Source organism: Rhipicephalus sanguineus, chromosome 5 (genome assembly GCF_013339695.2).
Source record: "Rhipicephalus sanguineus isolate Rsan-2018 chromosome 5, BIME_Rsan_1.4, whole genome shotgun sequence".
Taxonomy (NCBI): Eukaryota; Metazoa; Arthropoda; class Arachnida; order Ixodida; family Ixodidae; genus Rhipicephalus; species Rhipicephalus sanguineus.
This window is the reverse complement of record NC_051180.1, coordinates 87700665-87716958: the sequence shown is the minus strand read 5'-3', so window position 1 is coordinate 87716958 and position 16294 is coordinate 87700665. Positions and strand designations below refer to the sequence as shown.

General features: G+C 43.8%; 1 protein-coding gene across 1 annotated transcript; it reads left to right on the top strand.

The window, feature by feature from the left end:
* The first annotated feature begins 2256 nt into the window (after nucleotides 1–2256).
* On the top strand, nucleotides 2257–14817 carry LOC119394801 (uncharacterized). Its single transcript, XM_049415994.1, has 6 exons — nucleotides 2257–2276; nucleotides 2566–2664; nucleotides 4207–4299; nucleotides 11296–11334; nucleotides 13854–13913; nucleotides 14696–14817. Exons 1-6 carry the CDS (start codon nucleotides 2257–2259, stop codon nucleotides 14763–14765), a joined length of 381 nt encoding a protein of 126 aa, XP_049271951.1. The 3' UTR covers nucleotides 14766–14817.
* The last annotated feature ends 1477 nt before the right edge of the window (nucleotides 14818–16294 follow it).

The window sequence follows — 16294 nt, the reverse complement described above, 5'->3', positions numbered from 1 at the left end:
CGTAGCACGTGATCTTTTTACGAGCTGGCAGATGACCAATAATCCCTCGCATGGGTAAGGATGGGTTTGTTCTGTACATCTGACAGTCCGCAGTCTTCATTTGAAGATAACACCGAAAACGCGTACTCTTTTCTTTTATATTTTTCAGGCAACCTCTGAAACAAGGCAATGCTATTCTGCCTCGGGCCACTCAGTAAGCGTCACAATCTCCGTAACAGTTCCCGCAGTTATCTCATAACCTAACTACGTAAACCTAAATAAAAAGAAACACGCAACTTTGACCTTGCATGTAAACGCTTCCTCGTCTCAAGTGAAATGTAATTTCTCTCCCTTCGTAGATAAAAAAATGTTCATAAAAAACTAGCTCATGTTTATGTACAAAACCTTATTCCATGATCGTCTATCTATGTGCGTGAACAATTTTGTGCGTTTATGTTGGACCAGCCACTAGCCCAGTAGGCTGTTGGTCCAAATATTTGGTGCGCATTTTCTCTACTTATGTGAATAAAACCCATTTTGATTTCATTTGATTTGAAGATTTTCTCTTTTAACATTCGCAGGCAAGACTTCGCACAAGATTCCGACTCTTCCTCAGATACGTAGGTTCCCTTTCGTTGTAGTCCGTATTTTAAGTTTGTGTGGACTTTGGCAAGACATTCAGACGGATCATTTCCCTCTTTCTTTTTTAAAGCTCATCCGGGAGCAGCGACTCGAGCTCCAGGTGAGCATATTTTTCAAACCGTCCTTTCCAGTGAAACTGCGATATGGCAGGTTGGAGCGTGGTTATGAATTGTGTGTTCGTAAATAAGTGGGATCGCGTAGCAAGCAGTACAGTTCATGGCTTCGGCTGTACAACACACCTGTAGGATGGCACATTTTGATAACAAAGTGGGACAAATCAAAAGTTTAAAAACTTTCCCTAACTATTCACTCTACCTTTCAGCAAAGCTCACGCGAGATATATTTGAGCTAGTAGTTTTGACTAATAAAAGAAAATACTTCGTATAGTCCCATGGTTCCTCGATTATCTCAGTCTCCTCAAAACAGACTTGTCTCAGCGGTTCCTCAATGTATTTAGGATACTTGTTGAAACCTCTTAATGTTGCCTTATGTCAAACACGTATACACTCCGCGCGAAATTATACGGTAAAAATCTAGCACTAGTTGTCTTGAGGCAGTTATTGAAAGAAGTAAAGAAAAAGGTATTCGATCCTACGTGTATAAGTGAACCGTATTAACTTCGTTCCGTTTTTCTTTCCTTCTGCAGCGGTTCGAGTTCTGAAGGAAGGTGAGTGATGTAACACTTCATTCGTTGCGCCTCGAGTACTAGCGACCGTTAACTTGCTTATGCGGTCAGTTTAAGAGTCGTTAAGCGCACTGTTTGATGTAAGTGAATCGAAAGAGCGTCCACGGTATAGGAACAAAAAGCACGCGGAAAATGGATCACGAGCTAACTCTTGCGTCCTAAGCGCATTTTATTTCGGTTCTGAAACATATTGTAAAGGTGCTTGGTGCCCTTTTCATTGCACTGCTGACGCATGTGTGTTCGTTCGAGAGAGAATTGTACGAGTCGTACATTAGGTTCTTTTTTCGCGACTGCAGTGAATTACGGACGAGAAACTTTATTAGGCAGAACTATATAGCCTAACGTCACATAGGCCAAATATATAGCTCAATGTTTTTGCAAAGGTAACGCGCAGTAATGAATAATGACTGGAAGCAACACTAAGAAAATAAAAGCCCGTTGACTCCTTTTTCTCACTTCTGACTTGCCACGTATATGACTCTCTTTAAAGATTTACGTGAACTCTCTTAGGAGATCCTTATACTATCGTCGGAGAGTCGTGGGACCCGAAAGAAAGCTATGACGTGTCTCTTTGGTGTCATCGTTGCCTTTTGTTGCGCTCAACTTTGCCTCAGCACTCCGATGCAGAAACTGAATCTTGTGTCACGTTTAAAGGGACGCTAAAGATAAAAGCGTTTTTTGTCTCATAGTGGTAAACTACTCTTTCACAATTCCATAATCACCGCTCTTGCCTCAAGAAGGCGCTTGGTATAAACGAGAAAACGCGCAAGAAAGAAATGCGGGTGGCGACACCATCTTGAAATTCCCTCACCAGACACCATGACGTCGTAGATTTTGACGGCGACTACTATGTCCTACGTATACTTCCTAATCGGTAAAAATGAAGTACATTTACCTCTGAGGGCGTCATAGACTTAACGTACCAAGTTTTAGGAAATTTCGTTGAGACAATGTCGCCAAGATACGACAGGTACATTTCGAAATCCGTGACGTCACGCATGGATATTTCGGTCCGAAATTTAAAAATGACATTTTGACCTCGATTATTTCTTTTAATAATAAGCGTATGATGGTGAAATTAACAAAATTAGTGTACTCAGAATACACCTTATCGATCTAAACGAATTCTGTGTTCCACCTTAGTATCCCTTTAATGTACCCTTATGTAAACATTTATGACGCCTGCGTGTGCTTGTGTGCCGTTTGCGATTCCGAACTTGAGTGCTCGTCTTCATAAGAACTTCCCGACTGTGACCTAGCGAAGCTCCAGCCCCGTCTCAATCCCCGGAGTCCAGCCCCGAAGCCCGCGGACCGGCACTGCCGCAGCAGTTAAAGTCCAGCCTCAGGCCGCACGAAAGGTGAGCGCGATTACAATTTCTGGGTGTACGCATCGCTGAACCGCCAAGTGTACTTTTAAATGATGCTTATATCGTCATGTCCCAGAACTAACGAAAAAGATAAACACAGACACACACGCATGCATGCACATACGCACGTACACACCACGGGCACACACACGCACACACACATACATACGCACATGCACACACACACAACACACACACACCCACACACACAGTCGCACATATACACGAACACACACACACGAAAAGGGCTGATATATGTATCCACTCGCATATATCGAACTCACACAAAAAAAACTGGAATTCGATATATTGTATATTTCGATATAAACCTTTTAAAGGATCTGCTGTATTTTCAGTGCGCAAGTTGGCTTCACGGCAGTATGCGGGGACCTTCTTATGTTCCCGCGGTTTGTAGTTGGGGGTTACGGGTTATAAGCAAGGGCGGGTTATGCATGAGAAAATACGGTGGCGATGTAACAGCGCCTTAACATCTTCATACACAGCTGTGCTTACTCGTCGGGCAGCGGAACCTCTAGTGTGTCGGTCCTAATGTTGGTCTTGTTTTCCGAGATCATACTCAGCGTGCTTATTGGGATGCTGGACGCAGCGGTGACGTGAAGACTTCTCGTTTGACTATGATTATCGGCAGCTTTACGGAGAACGGCAAGGTTCGTCCGTTCATGGGAGAAAGCACGCGATGGCAAGTGGGTTTCTACTCGCTATGCGTGGCGCCTTCCTAATCACACCATTCACTCCCCCGAATGCATGCGGGAAAGTCCCCTTCCATCAAAAAAAAAAAATGTAAGGGAAGCCAGTTTCTTGGGTAGTTTCGCGCGGCCCGATGTTCGATATATCAAGTGTTCCGGCTATCTTCGTTCGATGTAGCCGTAAACTTTCCTATGCATTGACGTTACAACATTGTCGTGTTGGAAATTAGTTCTATTTAAAGCAAAATTCGATTTAACCGAGTTCGATGTAGTGGGTTTTGACTGTACTGAAATAGCGGGAGTACATGAATAAACTAACTCAGCTGGGAACCATGCAGTGTTGACTCACGGCTGCAAGATTCAAACTGATTTATTCGTCGCTGGCTTCGGCAAACTGGGTGTCTGAACGCGTCCTTTGATACATGCTTATAGTTTGCGTGTGCTGCTGCATCAGCGTGTTGTCCACACATTCACAAACGGCTAACAGCGCGCAATTTACTCTTATGTGACACTTTAATATATCCGTATAGGCCTTGATTATTTCTATTCGAATATGGGTGCGAACGTTAATTTCCTACTAGAGTTGCAACTCGGGCTTGTTGGTATGACATGTCTGATAACAACAATGTTCATTCCCTTGTCCGGAAGCTATAAAGCCTTATTCGCGAGTCCATGAGCAATAATTTAAGCATTTTTAAAGTATCTCATAATATACAGCGCACACAGAGGCACTGAAAATTAGTCCTTCTTGAAAAATAACAAATGTGTGAAAGAATGTTCGCTAATTGTACACCTGAAAGAATCTTTTTTTTTTTTCGCGACACAGTCAGGAGATTGTGTACGTACTTTCGAATCCAGGCCAGCAGGTGTCAGCTTCAAACAGGATAGCCAAGAAATCAGACATAAAAAAAAGCAAAAAGTAAGTACGAAGCTAAACGTACATTATCTTCGTAACTCTCCAGGTTCTTCGGTACTTGACCCTCAATTTATTGTGCCAGAAAAATAACAAGCTGATGAATGCTTCCCGATTCGACCGCACGAACACATCCATAAATCTGCGTCAATGTGGTAGCTTTGAAATATTGACTTCAGTGTTTAGTGCAGTAGACTTCTATGTGTAAAGCAGCAGTTGTCGTGAAGCAATGTAAAGGACAGAAGAAAACAATCACATTTAGAAGGCTTGACGTTTTCTTACAACATTATTTCTTAGATGAGCTGTCACTATGTTAATGCCGTTTTCGAAGCCATTGCAGTTATTTTCAACCTATCGAAGGTTGCAAAGTGTAATAAGCCACAAAAGAAAAAATCCGCACCGTGCACTCCCCGAAATGTGATGGGAGGAGGCTTGTCGTCGTCTATGGTCTGGTATCGTTGTCTTATTCTTTTTATTTTTTAATTTGATAATGTACTAACTGTCCTAGCCCTCCGCTTTAAAATTCACAAGTTATACAACAAAAGGCTGCGATGATACCTCGATGAAGCCGCGCATTCAGTGCTACACTGTACAATCGCTCTTATCATGGCGTTGGAATTAGCTTCACGAATACTTTGTGGTATGCCGTGGTACTGTCCCAACAACATTAGCGCAAGCTTACTTCGTCGTCATAAAGGGATACTAAGAATACGCTGATTAAGCCAGATATGTATTAGATATACTAAATTTGAAGTGAAAAGTACATTCATATACTTAGAACCACAGAAATAGAAACGAGGGAAAATGTACACTGAAACAAGGAAAAAAAAGCCGGCAGATCCCACGCACTGTGGGAATCGATGTAATGCGAAGCAGCCAGCAAAGAGCTGCATATATCGCTTTGTTTATTTTTGAGCCAAATGAAATCATTCATGCCTTGGCATCTAGTTCACCATATATCGCATGTTTGCCATGCACGCGTGCATGCACAATGTGGTATATACCATGCCAATGAAACGTATATTCTGGTATATACACTGCATGACCGGTCAATTATGTTCACCACACACTCCTGTCATGCCATACCAATTTTGGTATACATATGTACAGTTATCTAAACGGCCAGAAGCGCACCATAACAGTGTCATGTAAATCATACCGTACATGACATGCATAACATAATTCGCATGTTAGGACCTGTCATTTATGTTCGTCATACAGTCACATCGCACAATACCAATTTTGGTGTATATCAAACGAGCGAAATGGCCACGAGTCCACCGTGAGCGTGGCGTGTAAATTATGCCATACATGACATGCATGTCATGGTTTCATGTTACCACCTGTCATTTATGTTCGTCATACATTCGCGTCACGCAATGCCAATTTTGGTGTATATCAAGCTAGCGAAACGGCCGCGATCGGACAATGAATGGGGCATGTAAATCATGCCGTAAATGATATGCATATCATAATTTTCAAGTTACCACCTGTCATATATGTTTGTCATACAGTCACGTTGCGCAATACCAATTTTGGTGTATATCAATCGAGCGAAACGGCCGCGAGCGCATCATGAGCGTGGCATGTAAATCATGTCGCACATGACTTGCCTGTCACGATTTTCATGTTACCACCTCTCATTTACGTTCGTCATACAGGCGCGTCGCGCAATACCAATTTTGGCATATATCAAGCTAGTGAAACCTCGGCGAATGCACCATGAGCGTGGCATGTAAATCATGACATGCATGTCATGGTTTTCATGCTACCACCTGTTATTCATGTTCTTGATACAGTCACATCGCGCAATACCAATTTTGGTGCATATCAATCTAGCGAAACGGGCGCGAGCGGATCATGAGCGTGCCATGTAAATCATGTCGTACATGACAGGCATGTCATGATTTTCATGTTACCACCTCTAATTTACATGCGTCATACAGTCGCGTCGTGCAATACAAATTTTGGTGTATATCAACCCGCGAAACGGCCGAGAATGCACGATGAGCGTGGCATGTAAATCATGACATACATCACATGCATGACATGGTTTTCATGTTACCACCTGTTATTCATGTTCTTCATACAGTCAAATCGCGCAATACCAATTTTGGTGTATATCAACCGAGCGAAACGGCCGCGAGTGCGTCATGAGCGTGGCATGCAAATTATGTCGTGCATGACACACGTGTCATGATTTTCATGTTACCACCTCTAATTTACGTTCGTCATACAGTCGCGTCGCGCAATACCAGTTTTGGTGTATATCAAGCCAGCGAAACGGCCGCGAATGCACCATGAGCGCGGCATGTAAATCATGACATACATGTCATGGTTTTCATGTTACCACCTGTTATTCATGTTCTTCATATAGTCACATCGCGCAATACCAATTTTGGTGTATATCAACCTAGCGAAACGGCCGCGAATGCACCATGAGCGCGGCATGTAGTTCATGACGTGCATGACACGCGTGTCATGATTTTCATGTTACGACGTGTCAGTTATGTTCGTCATGTTGAAATGTCTCATCATACCAGTTTTGGTATATATGAAATTAACGGAATGGCCGCAAGAGCCCCAAGGCCGTGGAATGTAAATCATGCTGTTCATGACATGCATGTCATGATTTTCATGTTATGACCTGTCATTTATGTTCGTAATACGGTCATGTTATTCCATACCAATTTTGGTATGCATCCGATTAACGAAACGGCCAGGAGAGCACAAAGTCGTAGGCGGCTAGATAGATAGATAGATAGATAGATAGATAGATAGATAGATAGATAGATAGATAGATAGATAGATAGATAGATAGATAGATAGATAGATAGATAGATAGATAGATAGATAGATAGATAGATAGATAGATAGATAGATAGATAGATACGCTCAAACTCGCAGAAGTTCGCTAAGAAATGCTTCGCATTTAAAAACAAAAAAAGTGTGGTGACGCTATACGCAAACACAGCACATGCGCCCGGTGACACTGATTTTTACTGCTGCAAATAGGGTAGTTGGATGAGGTTCACGGTAATGATTAAAAAACAGCGCAAACATAGTCAAGACATGGGTACAAAAAGAAATAACTGACGACACAGTAATCGTGTCGTCAGTTTCTTCCTTAGGCTTGGTGTTCGCAATGTGTTTCATTAATCGATTCTTTGTGGTGGCTGTTTGTTGTTCATCGACGAAAAATTGCGTTGCATTGAATTGTAAACAAAGGCTCAACTTTGTAACTGTTTTCGGCTTAGTTACTGCATAGGGGTCAGTTCATAAAGCACAAAAACATCCTCTAAAATCAGCGATTTCACCCTAAAAGTCATTGTCCAACTACATTGTCAGGGGCGGCGCCAACCGGAGACGCAGGAGGGCAGGACACCCCCCCTCTCCCTCCAAAATTTTCGCCTTCCCCCCTTTTGCCCCCCCCCCAAAAGGAGACATATTCAAAACGCAACGCGTTGATTCTCCGTCCCCCCCCCCCCCCCCCACCCCCCAGTAAAAATATCCTGGCGCCGCCGCTGTACATTTTCTGCATATTCTCCATAATAAATCCTCATCCTGCAAAGGACTAAGTATGGATTTTTGATAAAATTAAAATACTAAGATTAATATCGTTTTTTGTAAGTGCTCCTTTAGGCCTCGCTTCCTTCTCGTGTCAGCATTGTTATATTTTTATGTTGTAATAAAAGGAAGGTTAACAATATCATATTGCAAGGGCAATGGACGGGCTGTTCAGGTACTAGTTACTTCGTCGCCAGAATTTGTTTCGATAGAAAAAAGCATTTCCATGAGATTTCTTATTTCAATCATTACTTGTCACTCAGAAAAATTGTGTGAAGCTCATATGAACCCAGTCATGGGCACGTTACCAGTAAAAAGTAACAGTGTTACAGTTACAGTTACCTAAGCCAAAAAAGTAACTCTGTTACAGTTACAGTTACAGAGTTTCCGAAAGTAACTTGTTACAGTTACTGTGCAAAAGTAACGTCGTTACTTTTCCGTTACTGTATAAAATAATAGATCACAAATCAAATTATAGAATTTATTTAATAAGGGTTGCACGTCGTAAAACCCTAGACGAAGGAAACATAAAGGGGGCCAACACCAGCAATCACTTTGAACGCCTCTTACTTGAAGTGGAAAACGTGGTTGATGTACTGGAACGACGGCAGCATATCCTAAGACGTTTATTAACTATACCCAGAAGCGCATGCGAAGAGCAGCGGGGAGTGCATCACGAGTGGTTACGACGTCCATTGTGTCTGCTCCATATGTTTAAGGTGTGTCAGACTCTGTTCGGAGAGCTTCCGGTCCGCTGGGCATACAAACCGTTTTTAAGTCCCGTTATTATACCTTGGAACATGACAACGTGTGTTCACGAAATCCTAAGACTGCACACTTGCGGATGATCATGGCGGTATCTAAAAGTGCGATGCGGGGATCGGCGAAACGGGCAGGAAATGATCGACGAGGCCTAAAGAACTCAAGCGGAATGTCGCTAAAGCAACCCATGCAACGCGTTCTAAGACCGAGCTTGTTGAGCACTGCTGGATGACAGGTCATAGCTTTGACCTAAACAATGCGACGACGCCGGTTTGTGAACGAAGGTGGGGGAAAAGCAACTCCTGGAATCGTGGTTCATTCGCCGCGGCTTGCAAGAACAGTCGCGGCCCCCCACTGGACATTTACAAGGACATGTGTGACTAGTGGACTGGTTGACCTCGGCTCATTTTTTTTTTTTTTTAGGATGTCACCTGCAATTTCTGGCCTTAGCCGTTTCGCGTTCTGCTGTTTTCTAGCCACCTGTCAAACATGATTAGCTCGGAGCCTCAGACGAGGGAGACTACAAACATGGCATCCTAATGCTCCTCCACCTGTACACCAAGAACATAGCTAGATGCTCAAGTGACGAAAAGGATATATATGCTGAAAAAAAAAACGGTCGCGAACTTAGCAGGCTGTTCAGTTGAACCACGATTGATTTACATGTTGCGTTAATGACAGTCCTCCAACCTCGGTCTTCTGCAGGGAAGATAATACGCTTAGTCACCTCCTCTCCTAAACTGCGAGGGGAGCCCTATTCTGGAAAGTTGAGGGGTGGAGAGGATATATGGTAAAGAAGAAAGTTAAAAAAGTGTTGCTGTTGGATCATTTTTCATAGACAGAAGTAACTGTAACGGTATTTTCCGTTACGGTTACTGCGAAAAAAGTAACAGTGTTACAGTTACAAGTTCCTCTAACGTAAAAGTAACTAGTTACAGTTACAAGTTACTGAAAAAAGTAACTAGTTACCGGTAACGCGTTACTAGTAACTAGTTACTGCCCAAGACTGTATGAACCACAGTAAGCATCAGGCTACCAACATCCAGATTAAACAAGACTAAAGATACTGATCTTAATGCAGCAGCGCGTACTTGTATTACAGAAGGAAAATATATTTTTATTCCAACTATATGGACACTCTCGATGGGTTTTTGCCGTCGCTGTCGCCGTCACATTCCGCATTAAGTCCAACTTGGCACACTCCCACGCGCATCGTACGTTCCATAAGCGTGCGCAGGGTTCCCCTTCAGGGGGGGCGAAGGTTCGTCGCAGCGCCCCCCTCCCTATTATGTCAATGTATGCGGCTGCCTTTGCGCCCTTCTTCTCGCCCCCCCTACAATGTATAGGGCTGACTTTGCGCCCCCCCTTCTCGCCCCCATTGCCCCCCCCCCCCCCCTGCGCACGCCTATGGTACGTTCTACCCGCGGGTGAGAGAGCGCGAGCAGGCGCGACGAACGCGGCTGAAGCAGATATGAAACGAGCCGACCCATCTCCGTCGCACGGAGGGCGCATGCGATATCATCCCTTTTGCGAGGCCTACCGTCAATTGCTGCTCAAGCAGAAAGGAAACGCCCAGCCCGTCTTGAAGGAGCATGAGGAAATGCTAGGGTGGGGTGGGGGTGCTTCGTTCGAGCAGCAACTGTGAACATTTATTATACACTCTAAGAAAAAATAGAGTATTTGGGAAGTATTTCTGCCACACAACAATAATCGTCATCCACCTCACCTACTTTCCTCGCGTTATCACCGCGGGCCCGGCACTTCCGGTCACGAACGGCGCGCGCGTTATCAGCTTGACATAGCATTCTTGATAAGAAAGTCGCGTGAGCCGGGTTTTCAATAAAGGAAACGCGAGCAAGCCAGATGACAATTATTGTTGTGTGGTAGAAATACTCCCTAAATACTCGATTTTTGCTTAGTGTAAGGACACGGTCGCTATCTATGAAGGTATCAGCAGATGGCTCGTATACCCCTCTACGTGCTGTGCTCTCAACGCCAAGAGACTGTGCGAAAACCGCTTCTCTCCCTGTAGCGGCCGTATTCTCTTACACCAGCGTTTTGTATAGTTACGCCAGACCGGATCCAAAAGAGTCAGCTGCCAGCCTTACCTCGTATAACATTAAAATTTGTTGCTATCGTATTCATTGCTTCGCCCTTGCGGCGAAACTGATTTTTTTTCAGACACAGACAACACTTATATCACTCAATAACCGGAACTGAAGAACGCAAGTGCGTGAAGGGGAGGCAGAAAATTCCACTGGCGTAGCCTTCGGTGAGGGAGTTCAACCCCCCCCCCCCCCGCCCATTTTTCAGATTTGCATGTGTGTATATACACGCGCACACGAACGAACGCACGCATGATTATACATAATGGATGGTTGAACGTCCCGAAAAAATTTCTGGCTACGCCTGTGTAACACTTGGTCTCAGAAGTTTGCAAGTCGGGAGTTTTCATCTGTTTCGGAAACATGCGTGAGAATCGCTGACAACAAGACAGAGAAACATGCCAAGGCATTTTCTTAATTGCCTTTTTTTCACTGCTCGTAATTTTCTTACCATCAATGTATAACAACTCAACCAAAGTAGGGTACAATTAAAGGCATTTCGAAGATTACACTCATTTATCACTTCAACATTTCTTGCTCTCTCTCTCTCCCTCTCTTTTTCATGCAGGAAAAAAAAGCGGCCACCATGCCAGGTCCACGACGCTCAGTAAGTATTCCATTTGATAACAAGTAAAACTGCGTTGTGACATTTCCACTTGGAATTTTATGCTTACATGCAGGCCGATGAACAAAAGCTTTATCATCTCATCAAACGCGTAGTTGATGTATTGGTGTAAACATATAGTTTCCTAATAATACACTACAGGAAGATCTGGCGTTGGTGTCTATGGGAGCTGCAACGAATGGCGCTTCAGCCAGCGTGGGAATGATGGGTAGTACAAGCTTCGTTCTTTCGGCTCCGTTTGGCTCCGTGTGGTCCGGAGCAGCTTTGTCGTAAGACGAAGTTCAGCAAATGTTCAGAAGCTCCACTTCAGCACCTTAATCTTTTTAGGCTCACCAATTCAAATCGGCTCTCGAATTTCACAAAGATTCCTTCTTTTATCCGAAACAAATGCCAAAACACAGCAATAAACGAAGCGGCAAGTGCGTTCTAAGCCGCAAGCACGAAGATTAGGCAAATCCCCATCATTCCCATCATTCCCATGAAGCACTGGGTTGTTTTCGTACAATTGTTGGCGTAATCATCCTGGTGTGCAAGTTAGGGTTGCTTTTTTTTTTTTTTTTTTCACGGAGGTTCAGTACAGCGAAGTCAAAGGACCATTATGATGGGGGATTTTGTCAAATATTAGTAACCGCTTAAGAGAATCCGTGGTTATTGCGTTTCTAGCAATGTAGATCTTTAAATGTATGAATTCCTAATGTATACATGACGCCTTGGGTGCTCAACTAATAATAAAAAAATATCCTCTTTTTCAGGGGACGACCGTCGCAGCACCGCAAAAGGTAAGCATCTTTTGCATTCTTACATCGGTACAAATATGCCGTATATATCGCGTGCTGTGAACGTATAGAAATAGCCGGTGGAACTTTCAGTTAGCCTTTTAATGCGAATTCTTGGGAAAGCTCGTCACAGGGTCTCTCGAAATCTTGCCTGGTCTAGCCAAGTCTTGCCGCATATCTGGTTCACCATAGTGTCTTTATGGCGATGTAGGTGTTCTGTAAATAAATAAATAAATAAATAAATAAATAAATAAATAAATAAATAAATAAATAAATAAATAAATAAACGCAACACTCCTATAGGCGCGTATGCTTAACTCCTTAGAGATAAACAACCTCAGTTGTGCAAGTTGCAGACTTTCTCTGCACAACTTCATAGTGAAACAACAGAGTGTAAGTGAATATCCTCAACGTAACGAATGTGTCGTGACGTCAAGAGACTATGGGCGACTCTTCTCATCCAGTGAGGGCTGGTATACCGAGGAAAGAACATTTATATGCAATTATTTTTGCCTGAAAATCATTGCGTTATATTTAGTGCGCTGCCATTTAGGTTTCTGAAGAGTCAAGACAGGGCAAAAGAAAAAAAAAGAAAGAAAAACACTCACAGGGTCCCTTCTGCATTCGCCTAAGACGACTGGAAGGCGAAAGTACTGAATCTCCCCCGCGCCTCCTCCTCCTAAAGCTTTCTGCACTAAACGTGGTTTCGCACTGCCTCCAGAATAAGAGGCATTGCGAGATTTCTGCACCTCCTCTGGTTTTGCACTGCCTCCATGATCGGCCCACTTTTGACCAAGCGACGATGTGATGTGATGACGTCATCATGTGGCGTTATAGTGACGTCATGATGACGTCACAAATTCTGTCAGTCTGACATCATGGTGACGTCATCACGTGATCATGATTTTAAGCGTCACTCCTGTTGACGCCGACACCGGCGGTCAGTTTTCGCGTTTGATGAGGCGTCTTAGGCTTTCGCCTTAAGAACGTTCTAACCAGACTGAGCCAAGATGCTAATTTTACATATCGAGTAAATACATCTGCCTTTGAAAAACGGCTTTAGTAGGCCACCCACATTTTAGCGGCAATGCGGGTTTAAGGTTCTCTGACGACATTAACAGACTGAAAAAAAAAATTGTCTTAGCAGACTCAGCTTAACAGTCGACAAAAATCTCCCGCGTTTTCTTTTTTTTTTTCCAATTCCGCCTCAAGTGAACTTGACTCTTTTTTGAAGGAAACAATGACTCGTATCATTTCTTTAATTGTGGCGCAAGAAGCGACGAGAATAAAGCGTTTTTCCACGAAAGTGCGAAGCACGAAGAACGCGTAAATCTCGTCCATGATATTCTGCATCTATGTGTATACTGAATTAAAGAAGGGGGATTTACCGGCTCGCTATTCTTTATTAGACACAGCCTTAATGAGAACCAACTGACAGTCAAGTCAAGGTAATTATAGGGGACGTTAATTGTAGTAATTATGATGTAAATGTGAAGAAATTAAAGGGGCGAAAAGAAAACTTGCCGCCGGCAGGGTCCGAACCTGCAACCTTCGAATAACGCGTCCGATGCTCTACCATTTGAGCTACGGTGGCGGTCGTCCTCCCGTCCACTTTATCGGGTATATGTGTGCATGTAAACCTGTTACGCTATGTGCATTAAATGATGGCATAAGAAACAAGCCCAATCCACAAGCCTAACGTATTTGCTCGTTTTGTTATAGCAGCCGAAAAGAAAAAGCCGATAAGTCATCCTCCGAGAGCGACGAGGAATGCAACTTGGCTACGTGAGTACGTCATCACGACGACGCATTTGTAAAGCTCTCAACGCAGTGGGGTTGAACACACAAATCGTTGCCACTGAGATCAGGTGATACATGGTGTTCTGAAATTCCGCCTGATCTGGGGTGTTTTGTAATGCGTACATTTAGAGACTATACTGCCTTTCTCTTCAACGTCGCCACGCAGCCCCGATTATGCAAACAAGAACTAGTTATCGTAAAGTAATCTGTATTGATCGTAATTATTTTGCTGTCATTCCTATATATAGTAACACTTGTCTACAGTATCTATACACGAAGATTGTCTAACACGAAAAATTTATAGACAAGATATGCAACCCTCACGCGTCTTAAAACACACGGTGCGTAGCCGCGCACATGAACAAGTGGCCCTGCCGTTACTGCAAAGCTAGAATAATAGTTGCATTGCCATATTGAAGTACAAAGAGTGGCACCGAGGAAGAAGGTGCAATTGGGAGACTGGCGCTCGCTCGGCCATCTATGTCCATGCTTGTAAAATAGTGTAAATATATTGTTATTACGATTTGCGCTTCTGTCTGCCTTTACGTAACAATAAACTATAAAATGCCCAAGTATGTAAGACAAAGAATTTAAACGTGCATTTTTTTGTGTGTGTTATGAGTGTCTGCCGGCTTCGGTACTTAAATGTTTGCTAGCAGTAACAATCGTCTGTTAAAAAAATAGTAAAGGTCATCCTACTTTTACATGGCTTGTAAACTTCTTCGCGAAGTAATGTAGGTGGATGTTCATTGTTTGTTACATTCCAGGCCTTTCATCTGGACAATGGGAATGATTCAAAAGCTGGTGCATTTCTGCACAGAAGAGCCGCCTCGCTGATACACCAAGGACCGGCTTTTATCGCCATGAAGATTGTATGAATAAACGGTGCAGGCAGTATTTGCGCACTGTTTTTCGAATTCCACAGCCCACACACCATGCAACTCGAACTTCTTCAGATAACAGAAGAACGTCGCTGCGCACATCATGAAATAATATATAATTTTTGCGCAGTTACGTTAGGCGTATTGACCTCGGGACGTTTGTGGAATAATAGTTCGCCTTGTCCTACCGCGATAGGTAGCTTCGCGAGGGGTTTGTGAATTCGGTGATGAGTGTGGTGATGAGGCTGCTTAAAAAAAAATAGTTTACCCCATTGTAAGTGATAAGGATTGAGAAAATAAGGTAGTAGTTCAAGGGAAGATGGAATCTTGAAGCGATGAAAAATCCTTAGGACACGAGATGTCGCTGGCACCAACGTTTCTACAAGCGGGCTTCTCTGGAAGGCTGCAACTTGCGGCCTAGTCTGCAAGTCTGTGTCGCAAGGATTTTTCATCACTTCAGATATCGAGGAAGCAGGTTATGTCGAGTGCTGTGACTAAACCAGAATACAAGTGATGATTCAAAAAGCAGTCGTCAATGCGAAAAGGAATAAAAGTTAATAACTGGAAGTAAACAAGGTTATATTAGTAACAAGAAATCGAAGGAGAGCTCGCAAATGTACAACTCTATTTGCTAAGCTCGCATTTTTCGTACTTGAATTTTAAAACGATGAAAATGGAACAGAGAGAGAGAGAGAAATGTTTATTGTGGCAGAAAAGCTGAGAGGTCGGCCTGCTACTCGAAAGACACCGGATAAATCATGGGGAAATGCCAGAGAACGATTAACAAACTTGGAGGACGCTTGAGCTTCGCCTTCAAGAGTAGAACGCGATAGCGTAGCCAGGCCCCGTGCGCATCGCCTTCTCAAATGCTGGCCTGGCTTCGGTTCTCGGTGCATGCCTCTACCCTGCCGCAAGGAAACGAACGTCTGTGTGCGTAACATTGGCCGTTTCAAACTATCCTACAATGCCTACTGCAAGTACAGTTGCGCAGTGCCCACTGCGCCATAATTCTTCCTTTTGCGAATCAACGAAGGGCCCACTACGCGTCCGTAAGGCAACGCGCGAACCTACGCAGCTGCTCACTTTGTTGATGTTTTTGCCGCTGATGATGATTAAATATATCTAAGCGCTTTGTAATGGGTGTGCCTTTATAACACCCACTAGTTGCGCAATTCACATGTTTTGTCGGCTCGCGCGATTCTACGCTTCTGCCACGCAGTATTACATGCGTTAAGGAGACTCATCCCATTACATGAAATTCATATAGTGTTTTTTTTTTCCGAAGCACTTTCAAGGAGACGAAGCGGGAGGAAGTTGGTCAAGTTTCACCATGCCCCCCCCCCCTCCCCCCGCACCCTCCCCACTGAAGCCCTTACGATCAGAACGCAGTGCAATAACGACGTATTTGGGGGGGGGGGGGGCAGCTGCCTCCATCTGCCTCCCCCTCCACTGTGCGCACTTCTACGGCCACCAGGTGTTGATCAA

Bases quoted from the DNA above. Each gene is read 5' to 3' on its own strand.
- LOC119394801 (XM_049415994.1), top strand. From the start codon at position 2,257: ATGTCGCCAAGATACGACAG. The intron at 2,665-4,206 runs GTGAGCGCGATT...TTCGCGACACAG, and splicing joins AGCCTCAGGCCGCACGAAAG to TCAGGAGATTGTGTACGTAC. The intron at 4,300-11,295 runs GTAAGTACGAAG...TTTTTCATGCAG, and splicing joins GACATAAAAAAAAGCAAAAA to GAAAAAAAAGCGGCCACCAT.